The sequence below is a fragment of the Myripristis murdjan genome, chromosome 16 (assembly GCF_902150065.1).
Source record: "Myripristis murdjan chromosome 16, fMyrMur1.1, whole genome shotgun sequence".
In the NCBI taxonomy this organism is placed as follows: Eukaryota; Metazoa; Chordata; class Actinopteri; order Holocentriformes; family Holocentridae; genus Myripristis; species Myripristis murdjan.
The window spans coordinates 20,975,183-20,992,091 of record NC_043995.1 but is presented as its reverse complement, the minus strand read 5'-3'; the positions used below and the strand labels follow the sequence as shown (position 1 = coordinate 20,992,091).

Sequence of the window (16,909 nt, the reverse complement as noted above, 5' to 3'; positions counted from 1 at the left end):
GGAGCGTCACGGCGCTGAGGAGGAGAGAGCCAATCCGTCTGATGAGTTTATCTATCTATCTATCTATCTATCTATCTATCTATCTATCTATCTATCTATCTATAAATCCATACAGAATCAAAAGGTTACCGGGAAATCAAAGATATACTGCTTTTTATGTGAGTTGAAAGGATATATAAGGAGTATCAAACTTATAAACACCAAAAAATTAATGAAGCTGTCTGCACTGTAATCTGTAATGTGATCTCCTATGATGTATTCTTATTCTCTAATGATTTTATATAAATGGAGTCTATTTTTTCCCAGTGATATTTTATTTTTTTCATTTTTGTCATTCGTACTCCTCTTTCTTTGTATATTATGTTGAGCGCATGTCTGAAATGTTTGAACATTTGCATGTATTTTCAGCAAAGATTTAAAATAAAAAATCCCATGAACGTCCCCTGTATATGTTAACACTGTTCTCGATCAATAAGGATATACGAGAGAGAAAATAAAAGAGCAAAAAAAGTGCAATTCCAAAAAACTTTTAATGTTTTTTTAAATGTTAATCTAAAGAATATGTAGACTATCAAACATATAAACTCTAAAAAGTAATAAAACTGTCAAACGTACTGTAAATTATGTGTTTGTTTTATTCATGAGTCTATTTTTTTCAATTATGTTTTCATTGAGACCATTTTTTAATAATATCTTTTATTTTTAATTCATACTCCTGTTTTTATACATCATATTGAGCACATGTCAGAAATGTTTGTATATTTTAATGTGTTTTCAATATATATATATATTTTTTTTAAGTTTGATTGGCTACTATGAAATAGAGTTCCCTAATAATTTAGTGATGGAAAATGTAACGGTTAAGGATTGAAGAAGAATATTTTTCTTTTTCCTACCTCCTTGCTTGGACTTAAGTCAGTGCCAGGTAGAAACAATAAAAGTGAAGTTAGCAGACTATAAAGCCAATAGACCTGAACATGAATCATTTTCATGCATATTTTCCAACTCCAAGCTATATAAACTTTAATGCTAATTGGATTTAAGCATGATCAGGTGATGTGTATTTGTGTAATGAGGGAGGGTGTGGCCTGAAGTGATCAACACCCTATATCAAGTTGTGCATAACTATTAGGCAGCCTCTTTATCTCAGACAAAATGGGCCAAAAAAGAGATTTAACAGACTCTGAAAAGTCAAAAATTGTTAAATGTCTTTCAGAGGGATGTAGCACTCTTGAAGTAGCTAAGCTGTTGAGGCGTGATCGCCGAACAATCAAATGTTTTGTTGCAAATAGTCAACAGGGTCGCAAGAAACGTGTGGAGAAAAAAGATGCAAATTAACTGCTAAAGACGTGAGAAGAATTATACATGAAGCTACCACGAACCCGTTAACCTCCAGTGCCGCCATATTCCAGAGATGCAACCTACCTGGAGTGTCCAAAAGTACGTGTTCAGTGCTCAGACACATGGCCCAGGTAAGGAAGGCTGAAACATGACCACCACTGAACAAGATTCATAAGTTGAAACATCAAGACTGGGCCAAGAAATATCTGAAGACAGATTTTTCAAAGGTTTTATGAACAGATGAAATGAGAGTGGATGAGCCCCGTGGCTGGATCACTAATGGGCACAGAGCTCCACTTCAAGTTAGATGCCAGCAAGGCAGACCTGTAGGCCTACCACTGGATGAAATATTAATTGGAATTAGACATCTTGTGTGATGAGATGACAGTTTTAAAACTTTGCGCTTACGACAGTATGTAGTCACAGTTTTTATGACATTAGGAACTTGGTTTTGTAATTTATTAGGTGCTTTGTTACAAAATTCAACTGTGACAGTAGAATGATTTGTAGATTCACAGATTTGGGGAACGGGAAATTGTAAGCTCCCGCAGCTGCAAGTAGCTGTTCTACGTCGCGGACACGTCTCTCTAGTAGAGACAGCGTATCTGAGCGGAGCAGTCACTGCACACCATCGTTATCACAAGGCTGCATTTACTTCAGAGACACGGGGCTAACTGATAGCTATAGGCTGAAGCTGGAGCTAGTAGATAAAGCATAAACAAACAGTTAACACCAGTGTTTTTTTCTGGACTTTTTTTGTTGATATTCTCTATTTGTTAAAAATTTTACACCGCTATTTTCTTTGTAAGCAGGCAAACTTACAAAATCAGCCGGGGATCAAATAATTGTTATCCCCACTGTAATTAATTGTGTTTGTGTGAGTGAGTGAGTGAGTGAGGGAGGGAGAGACGGGCAGGCAGGGTCAGGCTGTAACTGGTTCAGTGGCACAGATGTCCACAAATAGTTGTGGTGACCACAGAACAGAGGGTGGTACATATGCAGTGTATGGAGAGCAGATCAGTGGATATAGTCTCCAAAAGAGGACAGAAGAAATCTCTCAGGTATCTGATACATCTCAGGCAAGCCCACACCAACTTGTGGATACAGTACAGAGAAACAGAAGTGGAAGGACTGAAGCGGGGCCCTGTTGGCATCTCTGCAGCCACTGGCATGGACCAGAGTGTAGGTAAGCTTCCGTGAATGTCACTAATATTCATTCCTTAAAATTTTCCATGAGTAAATAGTAAGTGTACCAAACATTTAATTAACATCAAACTCTGTTTCTGAATAGGGCTGAAAGATGAGAAAGAAGGAAATAAACTACCAGATGCCTTTGTGACTCATGACAACTTGTGATTCCTTCAGTGAATCACCTCGAAAACACACCAAGACCAGCAACCCATTGTCGGATTTGGCTTCATTCTTGTAAGTCATTTTTATAAGAATGGGAAGCCACTCTGATTTTAGCTCAGAAAACCCTTTCAGCCATTTGAAAATCATAATATCTCTGGTTGGGCAGGAGTTATGCCTCGCCGTAGACGATTAAAAAAGAGAGGCAGAAAACACGACATGCCGACAGGAGTAAACACATTTCACAATCAAGGAGACAGTACAGAAGGGAAAGAAGAAGATGAAAAAATTGAGAACAGCCCAAAGGCGGATGAAGCAGAGAAGTGTGTTGAAGAGGAAGAAGGAGGAAGTGGGCAAGGTGACTGGGAAATCATTCTGAAAACTTTAGTGGAACTTCCTGGCCAGGGATTTGGAGGTGCAGAGGTTAAACAAAATACAGAGGCGACACGTGCTAAGGCAAAAGATGTCAAAGCCAGGAGGAGGGAGAGGGGAGCTCCAGCAAAAGATGAGATAGCTGGGAGTGGAGAAGCAATTGCCACACTGACCCAGGGTGATTACCTCCAATTGCTGAAATTGCTGGAAATCAAACTCCCCGAGGGTGTTGTTACTGAGCAAGTTATCGAACTGGCTAACACAGAGAGCAGCATCCAGGTTGCCGAAGATATCCTCCAAGAGCTGGAAAAACTCTTCATACGCTTCAAAGTTGTTCCTCGTCTGCCCTGTCGCGAAGTCAAAAGCTACTTGGACTTGAAGAAAGACAGGCAGCTTCTGCAAATCACTAAACTCCTTTTCTTTGAAAAAGAAGATAATAAGCAAAAACGTGAAGAGCAATGGAGAAAGAACAAGACCAACACAGGCCAAGGTTTCAGACTGAGAGACAAGTACATGGATGATACAACAGCCATCTCTACACCAAAAATGTATTCCACTGCAAAGACCAGGAGCTGGGAAAAACTGGAGGTTGGACAGGATACTCCCAAAGTGACTGGAGGAACTCGGGTTAAACTGTCTGAAATTGAGGAACGTGACTATTGTGATGAGTCAGATCTCTGGAAGAATGGTCCTGGGCAGTTTGGGATGTTTTCTACGAATAAACGGGATGAGTTGGAGATGCTAAAGTTCTTCCATGAACTAAGAAAGCTGAATGCTGTGTACACCAAAGGAAACAAGGTCGAATATGGTTTTCTCACTGGGTGTCTGGACTTCTTGGCTCAGCAAAGGCTAAAGTCAGGCAAGCTGAGCAATGAGAGACTTGTGATTGAATGCAAAAGCACAACAGGTGACATGGTAGGAAAAGTATTCACCAAAAAGCCAAAGGGTGTTCAAGCAAAAATATTCAAATGTCACGAATATAATTTTCAGGTCCAGGCATACATGTACATTCTGAACAAGGAGGCAGAGGGGACGCAACTCCTACAGATGAAGAGAGCTGTGATGGTGGTGAGACACTACCACCAAGGAGGAACTCCACCAAGGGACTTCGGCAGGGGGTACCTTCAGATTGACGCCTCAGTCCAGGAGCAGATTAAGCAACTGAGGATCTTCTGCCAGGAGCAAGTACTGGCTTGTTACCTGGCTCTGCTCAACCTCATCTTTCAAAAGGAAACAGTGTAATGTCAATGTCTTTATTGGTTTACATCATTTAATGCAGGTCTGTCTGTCTATCTATCTATCTATATATTTTAAATCAAGTTTTTTTTTTTTAAATGAATGATTGGGTTTGGATGAGTCCAAATTTGTATCATGCAGTGCTCATCCTGCTTGTGATTATAAAATGCATTTTAATATGATATGGCTTGAATCTGGGTTGTGTTCAGCAGGGCAGGATGACATGTTTATAGATTACATAAAATATATTGCATATCAAAATGACAGGGTAATGCAATGCAGTCATTTTCAAGGACATAAGTTTTCAGTTGTAATCAAGTTATGCTTTTTATTACTTTTCCAAAAAAAAAAAAAAAAAGTTTTTATGGTTTGGTGATTGAATTTTCATAAAACAAGCAAGTGTACCTGGATCAACTTTTTAATACAGAGAACGCATCAATCAACAGTGGATGTGAAACCCTGGTTTATCTGAGGTGAAAATGTTGTCTTTTTGTCAGAATAAAAAGTGAAATGGCGCCTTGAGCATGCAGGTTTCAATTCCTTTACACTGCTTCACACTTTGCACAGCACCTAGATTTCATGTGCACATGAAATTCTGGTCTTTACAATAAATCAGAGTCACTCAAACATAGAATATACACATATGTAAACCCTCAATGAAAGGAGACAACAATATTTGACTGTAATTAATAGATATTACAATACTAGTGCACTAATATGCATTCACTAATGCTTAACTAATGCAACCAGGAATGTTCCTGTCCCACGAACAAAGCATTAGGTAATAAACATACACCAGTTCATTAATGCAGTGGCATTCTGGTTACAGATGGCTAGATGTTGAAATCCATGGCTTTGGCCTATTGCGGTAATTAACGCACAAATTTCCACAATTAATTAATGCTAGCTGTTGAAAGGCAATAAATCCATGATGGCAGACTTAACTGACAGTGGTACCTGCATGGCTCAGCCTGTTAATCAGACAGACTCTTTATTAGTTGCTGATGTGGTAAACATTAATGCATGGCTTAGTTTCTCATGAGTCATTCATTAACTCATGATGATCTGTGCATTAAAGATAAGTAAATATACAACAGAATATCTTTACAAATTCTATCAGTAGGCCTGTAATGTAAGTGGGTGTGTGCATTAAACTGGTGGTGGACACAACATAAGAAAAATAGTTCTTATTACAAAGAAGCAATTCACGTTACATTTATAGTGTGACCAATCTGGATATGGGATTCCTGGCTGTTTTACTGTCCACCAGCTTTATTGTTGATTTACCCCACACCCGAAATGCAGGGTATAAGGGCTCAGTGAATTCTGCATGAAACGTGTACAGGTGGGTCAGTGTTCCCGAGGTAATCCAGTAGTAGGACAGAGTCCCATTCAGCCAGTCCAGGAACACTCCTATCCTGCTGAGGTAAAAGCGGCGTTGGAGCTTTACAGGAATTTTCACATCATTGTGCCAGGCAGTAATACCACTGCTAAGAGAGCAGAAGGAGGAGAAGCTCACACACCAGGATTTGTCATTATGTCCAAGCTTACATTCATTACCTTTCCCTTTTCTGCTAATCCCTTTATATGCAACTCCCACAACAGCCTCCCCACGATGAAGATCTACCTCCCAGTAGCAGTGCCCTGTTAGGCCTTCTTTACACAGCACTTGGCCATATGAGTCAAATTTTTCTGGATTGTCTTTGTATGCCCTATCTGGCTCCTCCATCCAAGAAGGAAGTATTCTTCCATTCCGCACACAAAGTGAATCATATGCAGTGTCTGGGTCCAGAGTGAGTTGGCAGGCATCTGTCAGAGAGAGAGCAGGGGGAGTCATAGTTTTAAAGGCCAGTCAATTTTTTTTCTGATTAATATGTAATAGTTATCTCACGTTTTTTCAGTCCACTTTTTAGCCAGCACTCTCCTGCATGCTCCACACTGTTGGGACAGACAGACTCTTATAAAAACCTTGCCATTTGCAGATTGTTTGAGATGTTACAGGGGGGAACATACAGTATGTGGGGAGGAAATGTACATAAACACAGTGATATGCCTACAATGCTATATTAAATGAAGTAAATTCCTTTCTCTACTAATTATGTAAAACAGGCGGGAAGAGAGATGGAGGAATTTGAATCCTCATAATACTTACTTTAATCTTTCAAGACTACAGAATGGATCTTGCAGTTGGCTTGACAGCTGGTTCACTCCAATTTCTCCTGGGTTATTGTAGCTCAAATCAAGTTCCTTCATAGCAGTTGGGTTTGATTTGAGAGCAGATGCCAGAGAAACACTTCCTTCCATTGTAATTCCACAAAATGAGAGCCTGTTCAGACAGCAATACATCTCTTTACAGACGTACACGTCATCAATCTACTTCTTTGTTACGTAAATTAGTTAAATTAGGGGCACTGAAAATATGAAATCATACAGACTTTAGTGACTCCAGTTTACAGAGTGGATCTCCCACTGCAGCTGAGAGCAGCTTCACTCCTGCATCTTGCAAATCATTGTCACTTAGGTCCAGCTCTCTCAGGTGTGAGCAATGTGAACTTTGCATGAACACAGAGGCCAATGCCTCACAGCATGCCTCTGTGAGATAACACTGTTTCATCCTATTAAAAAAAATAAATGAAAGAAAAAATGAAATGATTGAGTTTTGTAATTCTTGTGAGCACTACATTTACACACTTGAAGCAGTTAAGTATGGTTAAAGAGTGCTGTCATATTATTTATTATGGCACCTTCATTTAATATGTAATGCACATTCACCTTAATGCCTGTAATTTACAGAGTGGGCTGATCAGTCCGGTCTTGAGAGACTTCACAGCATCATCAGTTAAGTCGTTGAAGCTGAGGTCTAGTTCCCTCAAGTGGCTATGGTCTGCCTGCAGGGCTGTGGCCACACTTTGACAACACTCGCCATTGAGTCTACAGCCATCAAGTCTGCAGAAACACACAATAAACAAAGAACATAATAATTTACTAATGTTTAATCCAGAATTGTATTCTGGTATGGGTTTACATTAAATTAAATATACACCAGAAATCATATTAAAACTAATCAGAATAGTATTGATACTCACAGTGCCTTCCTGCAGCACCTCACAATTGGAAGAAGTCTTCTGCAGCCTTCCCATGATGTCTTATGTTTTTTCAAACGAAACTCATCCAATACCTTCTCTGACACTAAATGCATGTATGCTATAGCTGAGCAGTGAGCTGGTGAAAGCTGTTTGTCCTCCTTGTTCTCCGATGTCATGTACTCCTGAATGTCATCCAGAATTGAATAGTCATCCATTTCAGTCAAACACAGGAGAAGATTAATGCATCTTTCAGGGGAAATATCAAACATTTGCATCTGCTTGAGGTACAGCTTTGACTCCTCAGTGCTCTTCGGGCTAACTTGGATTTGTGTCAGTATGCCTCGCAGGAGTGCCTGGACAGATTCCACTGTGAGGCCATGAATGAACCGCAAAAACATATCTAGATGTCCATCCTTACTCTCCAATGCTTTGTCCACAGCGGCCCTCAGAAATTCATGCATCTGTGGATACCTTGCTTGACCATCACCTGACTTTACACAGTGGAAATATTCATGAACACTGCCGGTTGTGTAACCATGGAACACATACAAGGCGGCGAGAAACTCTTGAACACTGAGATGGACAAAAAGGTACAAGGTCTTTTTATATAACACGGCCTCTTTTCTTACAATCTCAGTGAACACCCCTGTCTGTACTGCAGCCTCGTTAACATCAATGCCAACTTTTCTCAGATCCTCCTCTGAAAACATGATCTTTTTTTCCACAAGACTTTCAAATGCAAGCTTTCCGACTTTCAGGAGGATGTCTTTGTCTGCGTGCAAGAGTTTTTGTGGATCATTCTCATCTCTACCATTGTACTTCTCATTTTTTAGACTGGTCTGGATCAGCAAGAAGTGTGTGTACATCTCAGTAAGAGTTTTAGGTATTGGTCCACTTTCACCTTGACACAGCATATGCTCTAGAACCATGGCATAAATCCAACAAAAGATTGGTATCTGGCACAAGGTGTATAAGCTTCGTGATGGCTTTATATGTGAGATAATCCTACAGACTATGCTAGGATCCTTGAATTTTTTCCTGAAATACTCCTCCTTTTGTGCATCTCTGAAGCCTTGAACCTCTGTTGTTTGGCTGATGTACTTGGAGGGGATCCGATTTGCAGCTGCTGGCCGAGATGTAATCCACAGGCGAGCGGAGGGAAGCAGATTACCCTTGATGAGATTTGTAAGCAAAATATCAACTGATGTTGGCTTTGTCGCATCAGACACTCTCTTGTTTTGGTGGAATTCAAGTGGAAGTCGACATTCATCAAGTCCATCAAAGATGAAAAGAAGATTACAGGAAGACAAAAGTTGGGCATCTTCAAGGTCTGTAAGTTCTGGGTGAAATTCTTTCAGAAGTTCAAGAAGACTGTATTGGTCACCGAAGGTCAAATTCAGCTCACGGAGAGGAAGGAGAAAAACAAAATCTATATCCTGATTTGCTTTGCCCTCTGCCCAGTCCAACATGAACTTCTGCACTAGCACAGTTTTTCCAATTCCGGCAATGCCCTTGGTCAGCACAGTTTTTACTGATTTGCATGCACTTTGTAAAGGTTTGAAAATGTTGTTGTGGCTGACAGCTGCATCATGTGTGGTTGTTGTAAATGCAGAGACGATCTGCCACACCTCATGCTCTTGACTCGATTTGCTTTTCTGACTGGTCATGTGCACTTCTGTGTAAACGTCATTTAAAACAGCTTCACTCCCTATAGAGCACTCCAAAATATACTCCAATTTTTGCTGCAGGCTGGCTTTATGTATTGCTTTAACATACTCCAGGGTGGCATCCACTAAAAAAAAAAGAGAGAGAAAAGAATGAAACACAGAAATGCAGTTGACCTTTATTTGTGTTCACGTATACTCTCCACCAATTGTCAGTAATTAACAACGTGTTACTTACCCTGTGAGCTGCAGGAGTCACTGAAAGAAAGAGAAAATATTATGCAATACACTGTGTTTTAAATAGAGGTGAAAAGACTACTACAAAATACTACTCAAGTAGAAGTACTGTTATTTGGCTGAAAAGTTAAAAGAGTTACTTTTTCAAAACAGTAACTGTGTTAGGTGTGATCCAAGCAGTTTCAACGGATGAGAGAAAACACTTGAAGCTACATTCTTTTTAAGTCCTACTCACAGATATTATTCCCCCTTCTCCACACTTATTCCATATTTGTGCCATTTGAGTCTAAATGGTTCTTGCTTGCATCAACCAGAGGCAGTTTTTCATCATGCAGCTTTTATTGTGAAATTTGGAAATGTAAAAAAAAAAAAAAAAAAAAAAAAAAACTCAGCAAAATAGAACCAGATTCCTCTTCTCATCTCACTGAGCATTTGTACACTGTAACGGATGTGTTTTAATTTGTAGTGAAGTGCAGTACTCAAGTAAAAATGTACTTAAGTAAAAGCAAGATTACTGACTTCAAAAAATACTCAAAAAAGTACACAAAAAGCCTCTCAGCTACAGTAATGTGAGTAAATGTAATTAGAGCTTTTTGAAATCAGAGGTAGAAATATCTATGGTTTACATTCAGCTGAACTATACATGGTTGGAATGATGACACATGGTTGCAGAACACAAATCCACCATACACAACACATAGAAAGAACATTTTTAACTCTGAGGCCTCTCATTGAAACTAGGTCCCCTTCATTTTCCACAGTGCAATATGAATGCACTGTGATGTGTTTTCTGTAAGACATACCAGAAAAGAGACATCTGGTTTGTCTGCATTCCTTGATAGTGTGTATAATCATCAAACCTGCTTCCCAGCTAAGCATCTTGACGCCCAGCATCAGCATTATGTGCATGTGATATTTTGCTTCATGTGTGTCGTGCAGGTGGATGAAGCACTCACTTGCACCATGAGACTGCATGGTGACATTAATGCTGACACAACCTCCTACACTGCAGTGGCTGAGCTGTGGTATCGCATTACAGGAGCCACTGTCAGCGGTGATCACAGAGTCCACCACCTGGCTGCTGTGCAGCTGGCTTCCCTGGTCACCTGTGGGGCCAAATGAAAATTAAATACATTAAGACTCAGTGTCACCTTAAATCTCTTTGCCTCTAGATACATTACTCTCAAAGTGAAACAGAAATCACAAAAAAAAAGTCCCTCCAAACTAAGCTCGACAAGTAAAATCGATGATGTTAGAAAACAAGAATAGTAAAGCATAGGCTAAAGAAAGCACACAAGAATATGTATTTATCTTCATACCAAGCTGATCCATTTTCTTGGAGAAACTTATTTTGAAGTTTTGAACAAGAGAGCTGGCAGCACAGATCTGAGAAAAAAAAGATCATATTAATATTGAGAGAAAAAAAAATTGTGAGAAAACACAGACGTGATTTTGGTAGGAATATTGAAAGCACCTATAAAAAAAAAATAAATATAAGCAAACAAATAATATGTAAGACACATGATCTGGTTTGTAAATCAACTAAAAAAAAAAAAAAAAAAAAAAAAAAAAAGTGGAGGAAATAGTAGCAAGGCCTTTCAATTTTAGAAGCTGACATTTCTCGACATACAGTGGCAGAATTTCCACCGGAGTTTGACGTCTTTAAGATTAAAAGAGAGAGCAAGGTGGTCGATGGTAATCTGGACTCGCCACCGCAAAATCCTGCCACAACCTGGCAAGTGGAAATATATGCTGTAATCCGATAATTGCATCGATGAGATCAAGGCATGAACACGTCTAAAGCCACACGTAACACAAACGTGGTATACTGTTGCAAACTGAATAATTAAAAGATACTAATAGTTTTTACCTGTGCTTCAGAGACAATATTTCTCCTCTCAGCTCCTTCTGCATCCTGTGGCTGTCCGCCCACACTTCCACTTCCTCTATGATTTCTCTACTGTTGCAAAGAGCCGGCGGAATGTCCCACTCACGTAGAAATATTGTTATTTTCTGATATTTTATTGAAGTAAAAGAAACAGTTGGCGACTAAATCTACTTAAAAGCAGCTCATTTAAAAGCATGCACTAAAATGATTTAATCTTTTGAAAGACATGAGGACGCCGGCCTTTTCCCAGTGGAAGTGGGACAGAGTTCAAACGCACATTTTTGACTGCCCGCACAGTGATGCTCATGAGGCACTCTGCAAAGTGAGGTGAAATGGCCTACATGAAGTAAAAATAAAATTACAAATGGCGCAAAAAGTTACCTATAATTACAGCAGCGTGAATGAGGCTAAATTAAATTACTTGCACCCTTAATCAAATGACAATGTGACAATACTGAGCAATTTCACAATTCAACAAAGTGCTTGATTTGCATTGGTGATGGCACTGGGAAGAAGTGCAGTTGTCTCATTCCACTCGCATTTGTTTTTATATAAGAATAGATAAATAAATAAACACTCAACACTGACTAAATTACGTGTCAAGATATTTATTTATTTATGGGTGCTCAAACAGGGACCCATGGGTGCTTTACAGTGTCAACAGAGAAAATAAAGGGCTATAAAAATAAATAAATAAATAAAAAATCTGCCAAACTTTCTGTGAAGTGGGTTTCCAGGAAATACCCACAGTATGTGTCTAATTTTTGTGACTATACTTTGATAACCAAAGGTCAAGAGGTCCTGGAGAGCTTGATATTTATAGTATGGGGAAAGTGTTTGGTCTGTGGGCTACCTGTCTCTCCTTACCTTCATCTTTCCCAAAGAAAATTCAGATTTAAATAATGTATGATTCAGCAATGACACAAGAATGTGTCTTATAGTGTTTTTTTTTTTTTTTTGTGTGTGTGTATAATGTAGGCTTACATTTATTCAGTGTTTTGCACTCCATTCAGTTTCCAGTGTGTTCTTGCTTGGCCCCGACTCCCTGGCACACAGAGTGGCCATCATCCCCAAAGTAAACTACATCAGTGTAATACAATGTCAAATCTTTTTTTTTTTTTTTAATGCAAAAGCCAGAAAAAAGCAACAAAGGTTTTTGACTTGGAAAAAAATACTTAAGCAAAACAGGCTATCAAATATACTCATTCACCCCAGAGGTGGCTCCAGTCATTGCCTCTTTCAGTTACAGTCAGGTCCATTATGTGCTGTTGGTTTAAGTATTCATAGAAATGTCAACTATACACACACACAAATACACGAAAGAAAGAAAACAAACAAAGCAATGGATACAAACGAACCAAAAATTCATTGTGTAACAAGTTCAAAAAGCCTGCTTTTGCCCTAAAAAGCAGCATTAATAATTTTAGAAGTGACCACAACATATTAGATATCCCCAGTGCTGTAACTTTTTCTCAACTGAGGTAATAATCAGTCAAGGGGGTGTATGGAAATGTAAGCACCTCCCACAACGCTTTTGTCTCCTAAAGAAGCAATGAGTGAGGCAAGAAGTAGTCTAGCATTTGGTCAAAGTCCAGTCTGCACCCAAGGCTGATGGTAGCAGTGCATCCGATGTATCGTCATGGGCAGACTGTCAGTCTGCCCATGATAGTTTGACAATAGTTTGTTAGCTATTATGAATAATGTGCCGTGTTTGTACATTTTTTTTTTTTAAGCAAACTGCAAGAACCTACAGTAGGGCTGTAAATGTCTGTGTAATGTTCATCATCATCTCCTGGATTCACAAATAATTTATGAAGTGCTGACATCATAAATTTATTCCCAGTGTATATATTAATGTTGCAACATGTAAAAGCAGAAACCTGTAATTTTAAAGGGATACAATAAGATTTTGAATTTTGGTGGGTTGATTTTCTTCTGATAATTTTCTTAATGGGAAAAAAACATTCCAAACGTTGTACTTCAGCTTCCCTTAATTTGCTTATTAGCATTGTTGACCTTTCTATTTGAAATCAAGGGGAAATGTTAGCCACAACCATGAAGCTAGTTCCACTAGGTTTCAATGAGGAACACCAACTCTGCTTACCAGTTTAGGCAAACATATGTTAACATATTGACATTTGTCATAAACAAATGTCAAAATGTTTCTCCAGTAAAGTGAGGGACAGAAAAATGCCCAACTAAAGATCAAATGTGAAGCTCTGCCTTCAGCAGTGATTTGTATTTGTGAAGTAAGGCTGTGAGTACAGTCACAACATTAGAACTGAAAATAAAATGTACTGACAGAAAACTCATTCAGTGTTAGTTATCACACGTTCACAACAGGCCATACCCTGATATTACACAGAGGTGCTCCCATAATTATCCAAAAATGATCAGTGCACAACCAGCAGGACCTCAGGATGAAAAACTTTCACCTCAGTGCAATCTGAATAACCCTAAACAATCATCAGCTAAGCAGAAAATGAGGAACACTAAACCACTGATTTTATTCATAAAACCAAAATCTCAACTTCTCCCTTTTGTGCAGATTGGACAGAAAAAAAATGTTGCTCTGTTGTCACGTTTTAACCTGTGATGGTTCATCTATTTGTTTGAAATCAAACAGAAGACTGAAGTGCTTGGGATAAGAGAGGAAACAGGTCTTTCAGCCCACTGGGGAACTTGCACTGTTCTGTGACAAACACATCAGATAGAAGTTGCCCTTAGGCACATGTCTCATGTGTATGTGTATGTATATGTATGTGTGTGTGTGTGTGTGTGCGTGTGTATACATACATACATACATACACATACATACACACACACACACACACACACATATACATATATATATATATATATATATATATATATATATATATATATATATATATATATACACATACACATACATATATATAGTGAAAACATGTCCTGAACTGAGTCAGGAGGGGAACGCTGACCTCGACCTGTGTCTAGCAGCTACTTCATCTATCCTCTGAAATAGAAAACAGCATCACACAGTGGAAAGTTCTCTTCCACTTCTGACACATCCAGGTCACATTGGTAGTAAGTGGTCATCCCTCTCTTCTGGTTCATCCTCCAAGGGTTCTGTGGAAACTCCCCTGTATCTTGGTGGTTCATCTCGATTTCGTGACCGGCACACAAAGTCACATCCATCCTATCACAAACAGAGATAAGGACGGTAAAGGATGTTACGGGGACTAAAAGACATATGGGGAAAATCAAATAGTAATTATCATTTACTGAAGCCATCAAACAAGAACTGCTGGTCTAACTGAAGGAGACTTACCGCTGTTAGATTGCCAACTTCCACCCAGAAGGCATAATTTGGGAACTGCTCCATCCCTTTTGCTCCAACAACTAACCGTTGGTAGAGGAATCCTCCGATAAGGTAAACAGCCAGGAGACAAAACCCACTGGAATAAGATGAGGATCATCACCACTTACTCATAATGTTACATACTAAACATTAGGAGGTTCTCTGTCGTTGCAGACTGTCTTTACTTACATTATGAGTATGATGGAGCCAATGCTGAGGTGGGATTGAAGAACTGGGCACACTACACTGGAGTCCAGCTCGAACAGGTAGAAACAGTCCTCCTTTCGGTCTCGGTCCTCCAGAATCACCTCCAGTGGGCCCTGGTGGGGGAGTGGAGTGTGGGCAGACAAAATCTGGCTAAGTCGACACATCACAGCAGAGAAACATCATTTGTTTTCCCAAATTTGCTGACCTAACAGCCACCCAATCCCTGTAAACTCGCTCACCATCTCTGTCTTCCTGTTGCAGGAGATCATCACAATGGCTTTTCTATTTTCCTTGGAACAATGGCCATCGTATTTATCACCATTTCTGTAGATCAACATTATCCAGTCACCTGCACGGGCGGCAAAGTGCTAGAGTTTAACAATTCTCTGAAGAAAGCTATGTGTATGTCTGTAATTCATATAAAATAATAAATAGTAAATATAAAATAGTAAATAATTCTGGAATTATAGGCTATTAAAATGTAGCCTGGCTATGTAGTCTATGTAAAAATTAGAGAAATAAAATCAGACCTAAGTCAGGATAATGTAGGCTACAACTGTTTTAGTTTACATATACTTACTTCCTCCTATGGCCTGTGTTGCATTATATGAGCCAATTATTGTTGGCTTCGGTGTCTCTGACTTGCTGTCAACCTGAATGAGTCCCGCTCCTTGGACGCCCCCGGCATCCCCACATAACTGGAACACATATGTGTAGCTCTCTTTCCCATTCTTAGTCTCGGCTGTGATGCTGTCAACAAGAGAGCAAATCCCATTAATGATGCAATAATATTTGAGTCATACCAACAGGAAGTCAGACAGTAGAGCGGAAAGCAAAATGCAGCTGTCAGAAATATTTTACACGTTCCCTAAGTGCTTCTAGTAATAAAGAAAACCTCTTAATATCCTTTTATTCTCAGGTAAGCAATCTGTACGCAGCGTCACTCCAACTTTACTGAACAACACGGTCATTACATCTTACTTCTTATTGGTGAGTGGCTCCAGCCTACTGAGGACTTTCCGCTCTGACTTAGACTCAGAATACAGTCGACAGTTCTTGGTGTTGTTGCTGGCGGACACTCCTATCCCACACAGGACCAGCTTGACAGCCAGGGTCCACACCAGGAAGGCCACTCTGGTGGGTCTGTTTGACACCTGCCACACGTTACATTGTAAAACAAAGAACATGCACAATAAATGACTAAAGCCCCTAAAAATGAAATTCCTCTCATCACCATTTAGGTGATTCTGGCTCAAATAAATCCAGGATTATCTATATTACCCTTAAGGCAATCATCCATCAATTTACCTGCAGTTTATTCTAAATTAAAAAGCTAAATTGTGTGATATCTCCTATTAACAATAAGCTGCTGATGCAACAGATTCCTGCAGCACAAATCTATAATAAGGTAAGACTATCTGCTAATGGTCCGTATGTCCGTGGAGCACAATAAAAAATACATGATAATCTGAGACAAAGGAAGATAAATAAATAAGAGTTGGCGTTAGCTAAACGTGGAAGTAAGAAATGGAGTTGCAAAATGACAAAATTTTGAGTGAATATGCGGAAATATGTGCATGCACAAAAAAAAAAAAAAAAAAAAAGTAAGGAAATGATAGTCACCACTAGGCAATGACACTACAGACCCAAGTTTCCTGAACATTACTTGCAAAACCGATCGATATCAGCCCTTTACAGCTCGGATAACACCAAACCATCGGCTAAGTGACACTGTGGACCTACCTTCATGAGTTCCTGCAGCAGGAATGAGAAAACTGGCTTTTTATGCGGTTACAATGTGGCATACAAAAGTCGAAGTTGACTCAAAATGTAGCCACCTGGACGCTAACGTTAGCCTCGTCGGTGCCGCGGAGCTGGAGTGTGATGGCAGCGACACACGGCGCCGAGCCTAGTTCGTCATGCGGACAGAAATATAAGTTTGCATGTGGCCGTGCGTCTCAAATAAACGTTGTTTGCAAACGAGTTGCGCCTTCCCGCTCGAGAAACCCAGTTTTCCAAAAACTATGCGAGCGGGGATAAGATGTTAGCAAGCTACATTAGACAGTTACCGAACACGGAAGTGAAACTAAACACACAAGCGCATGTGACTGTCGAAATGAAGCGCAACCAATGAGCGGAACTTGAATCCCCTCACGCCCCCGTCAGCTGACAGGAGAGCTCCGGC

At 39.6% G+C, this 16,909-nt stretch overlaps 2 protein-coding genes across 2 annotated transcripts; both read right to left on the bottom strand.

The window, feature by feature from the left end:
• Nucleotides 1-5,428: 5,428 nt before the first annotated feature.
• Nucleotides 5,429-6,695, bottom strand: LOC115374259 (stonustoxin subunit beta-like). Its single transcript, XM_030073102.1, has 3 exons — nucleotides 6,452-6,695; nucleotides 6,191-6,237; nucleotides 5,429-6,108 (listed from the first exon to the last, which is right to left on the bottom strand). Exons 1-3 carry the CDS (start codon nucleotides 6,643-6,645, stop codon nucleotides 5,516-5,518), a joined length of 834 nt encoding a protein of 277 aa, XP_029928962.1. The 5' UTR covers nucleotides 6,646-6,695; the 3' UTR covers nucleotides 5,429-5,515.
• Nucleotides 6,696-12,892: 6,197 nt separating this feature from the next.
• On the bottom strand, nucleotides 12,893-16,845 carry m6pr (mannose-6-phosphate receptor (cation dependent)). The gene is made up of 7 exons (XM_030073101.1): nucleotides 16,468-16,845; nucleotides 15,706-15,878; nucleotides 15,305-15,474; nucleotides 14,964-15,073; nucleotides 14,707-14,837; nucleotides 14,488-14,614; nucleotides 12,893-14,355 (listed from the first exon to the last, which is right to left on the bottom strand). The coding sequence occupies exons 1-7, from the start codon at nucleotides 16,471-16,473 to the stop codon at nucleotides 14,233-14,235; spliced, it is 840 nt and encodes a 279-aa protein (XP_029928961.1). The 5' UTR covers nucleotides 16,474-16,845; the 3' UTR covers nucleotides 12,893-14,232.
• Between the last annotated feature and the right edge of the window lie 64 nt (nucleotides 16,846-16,909).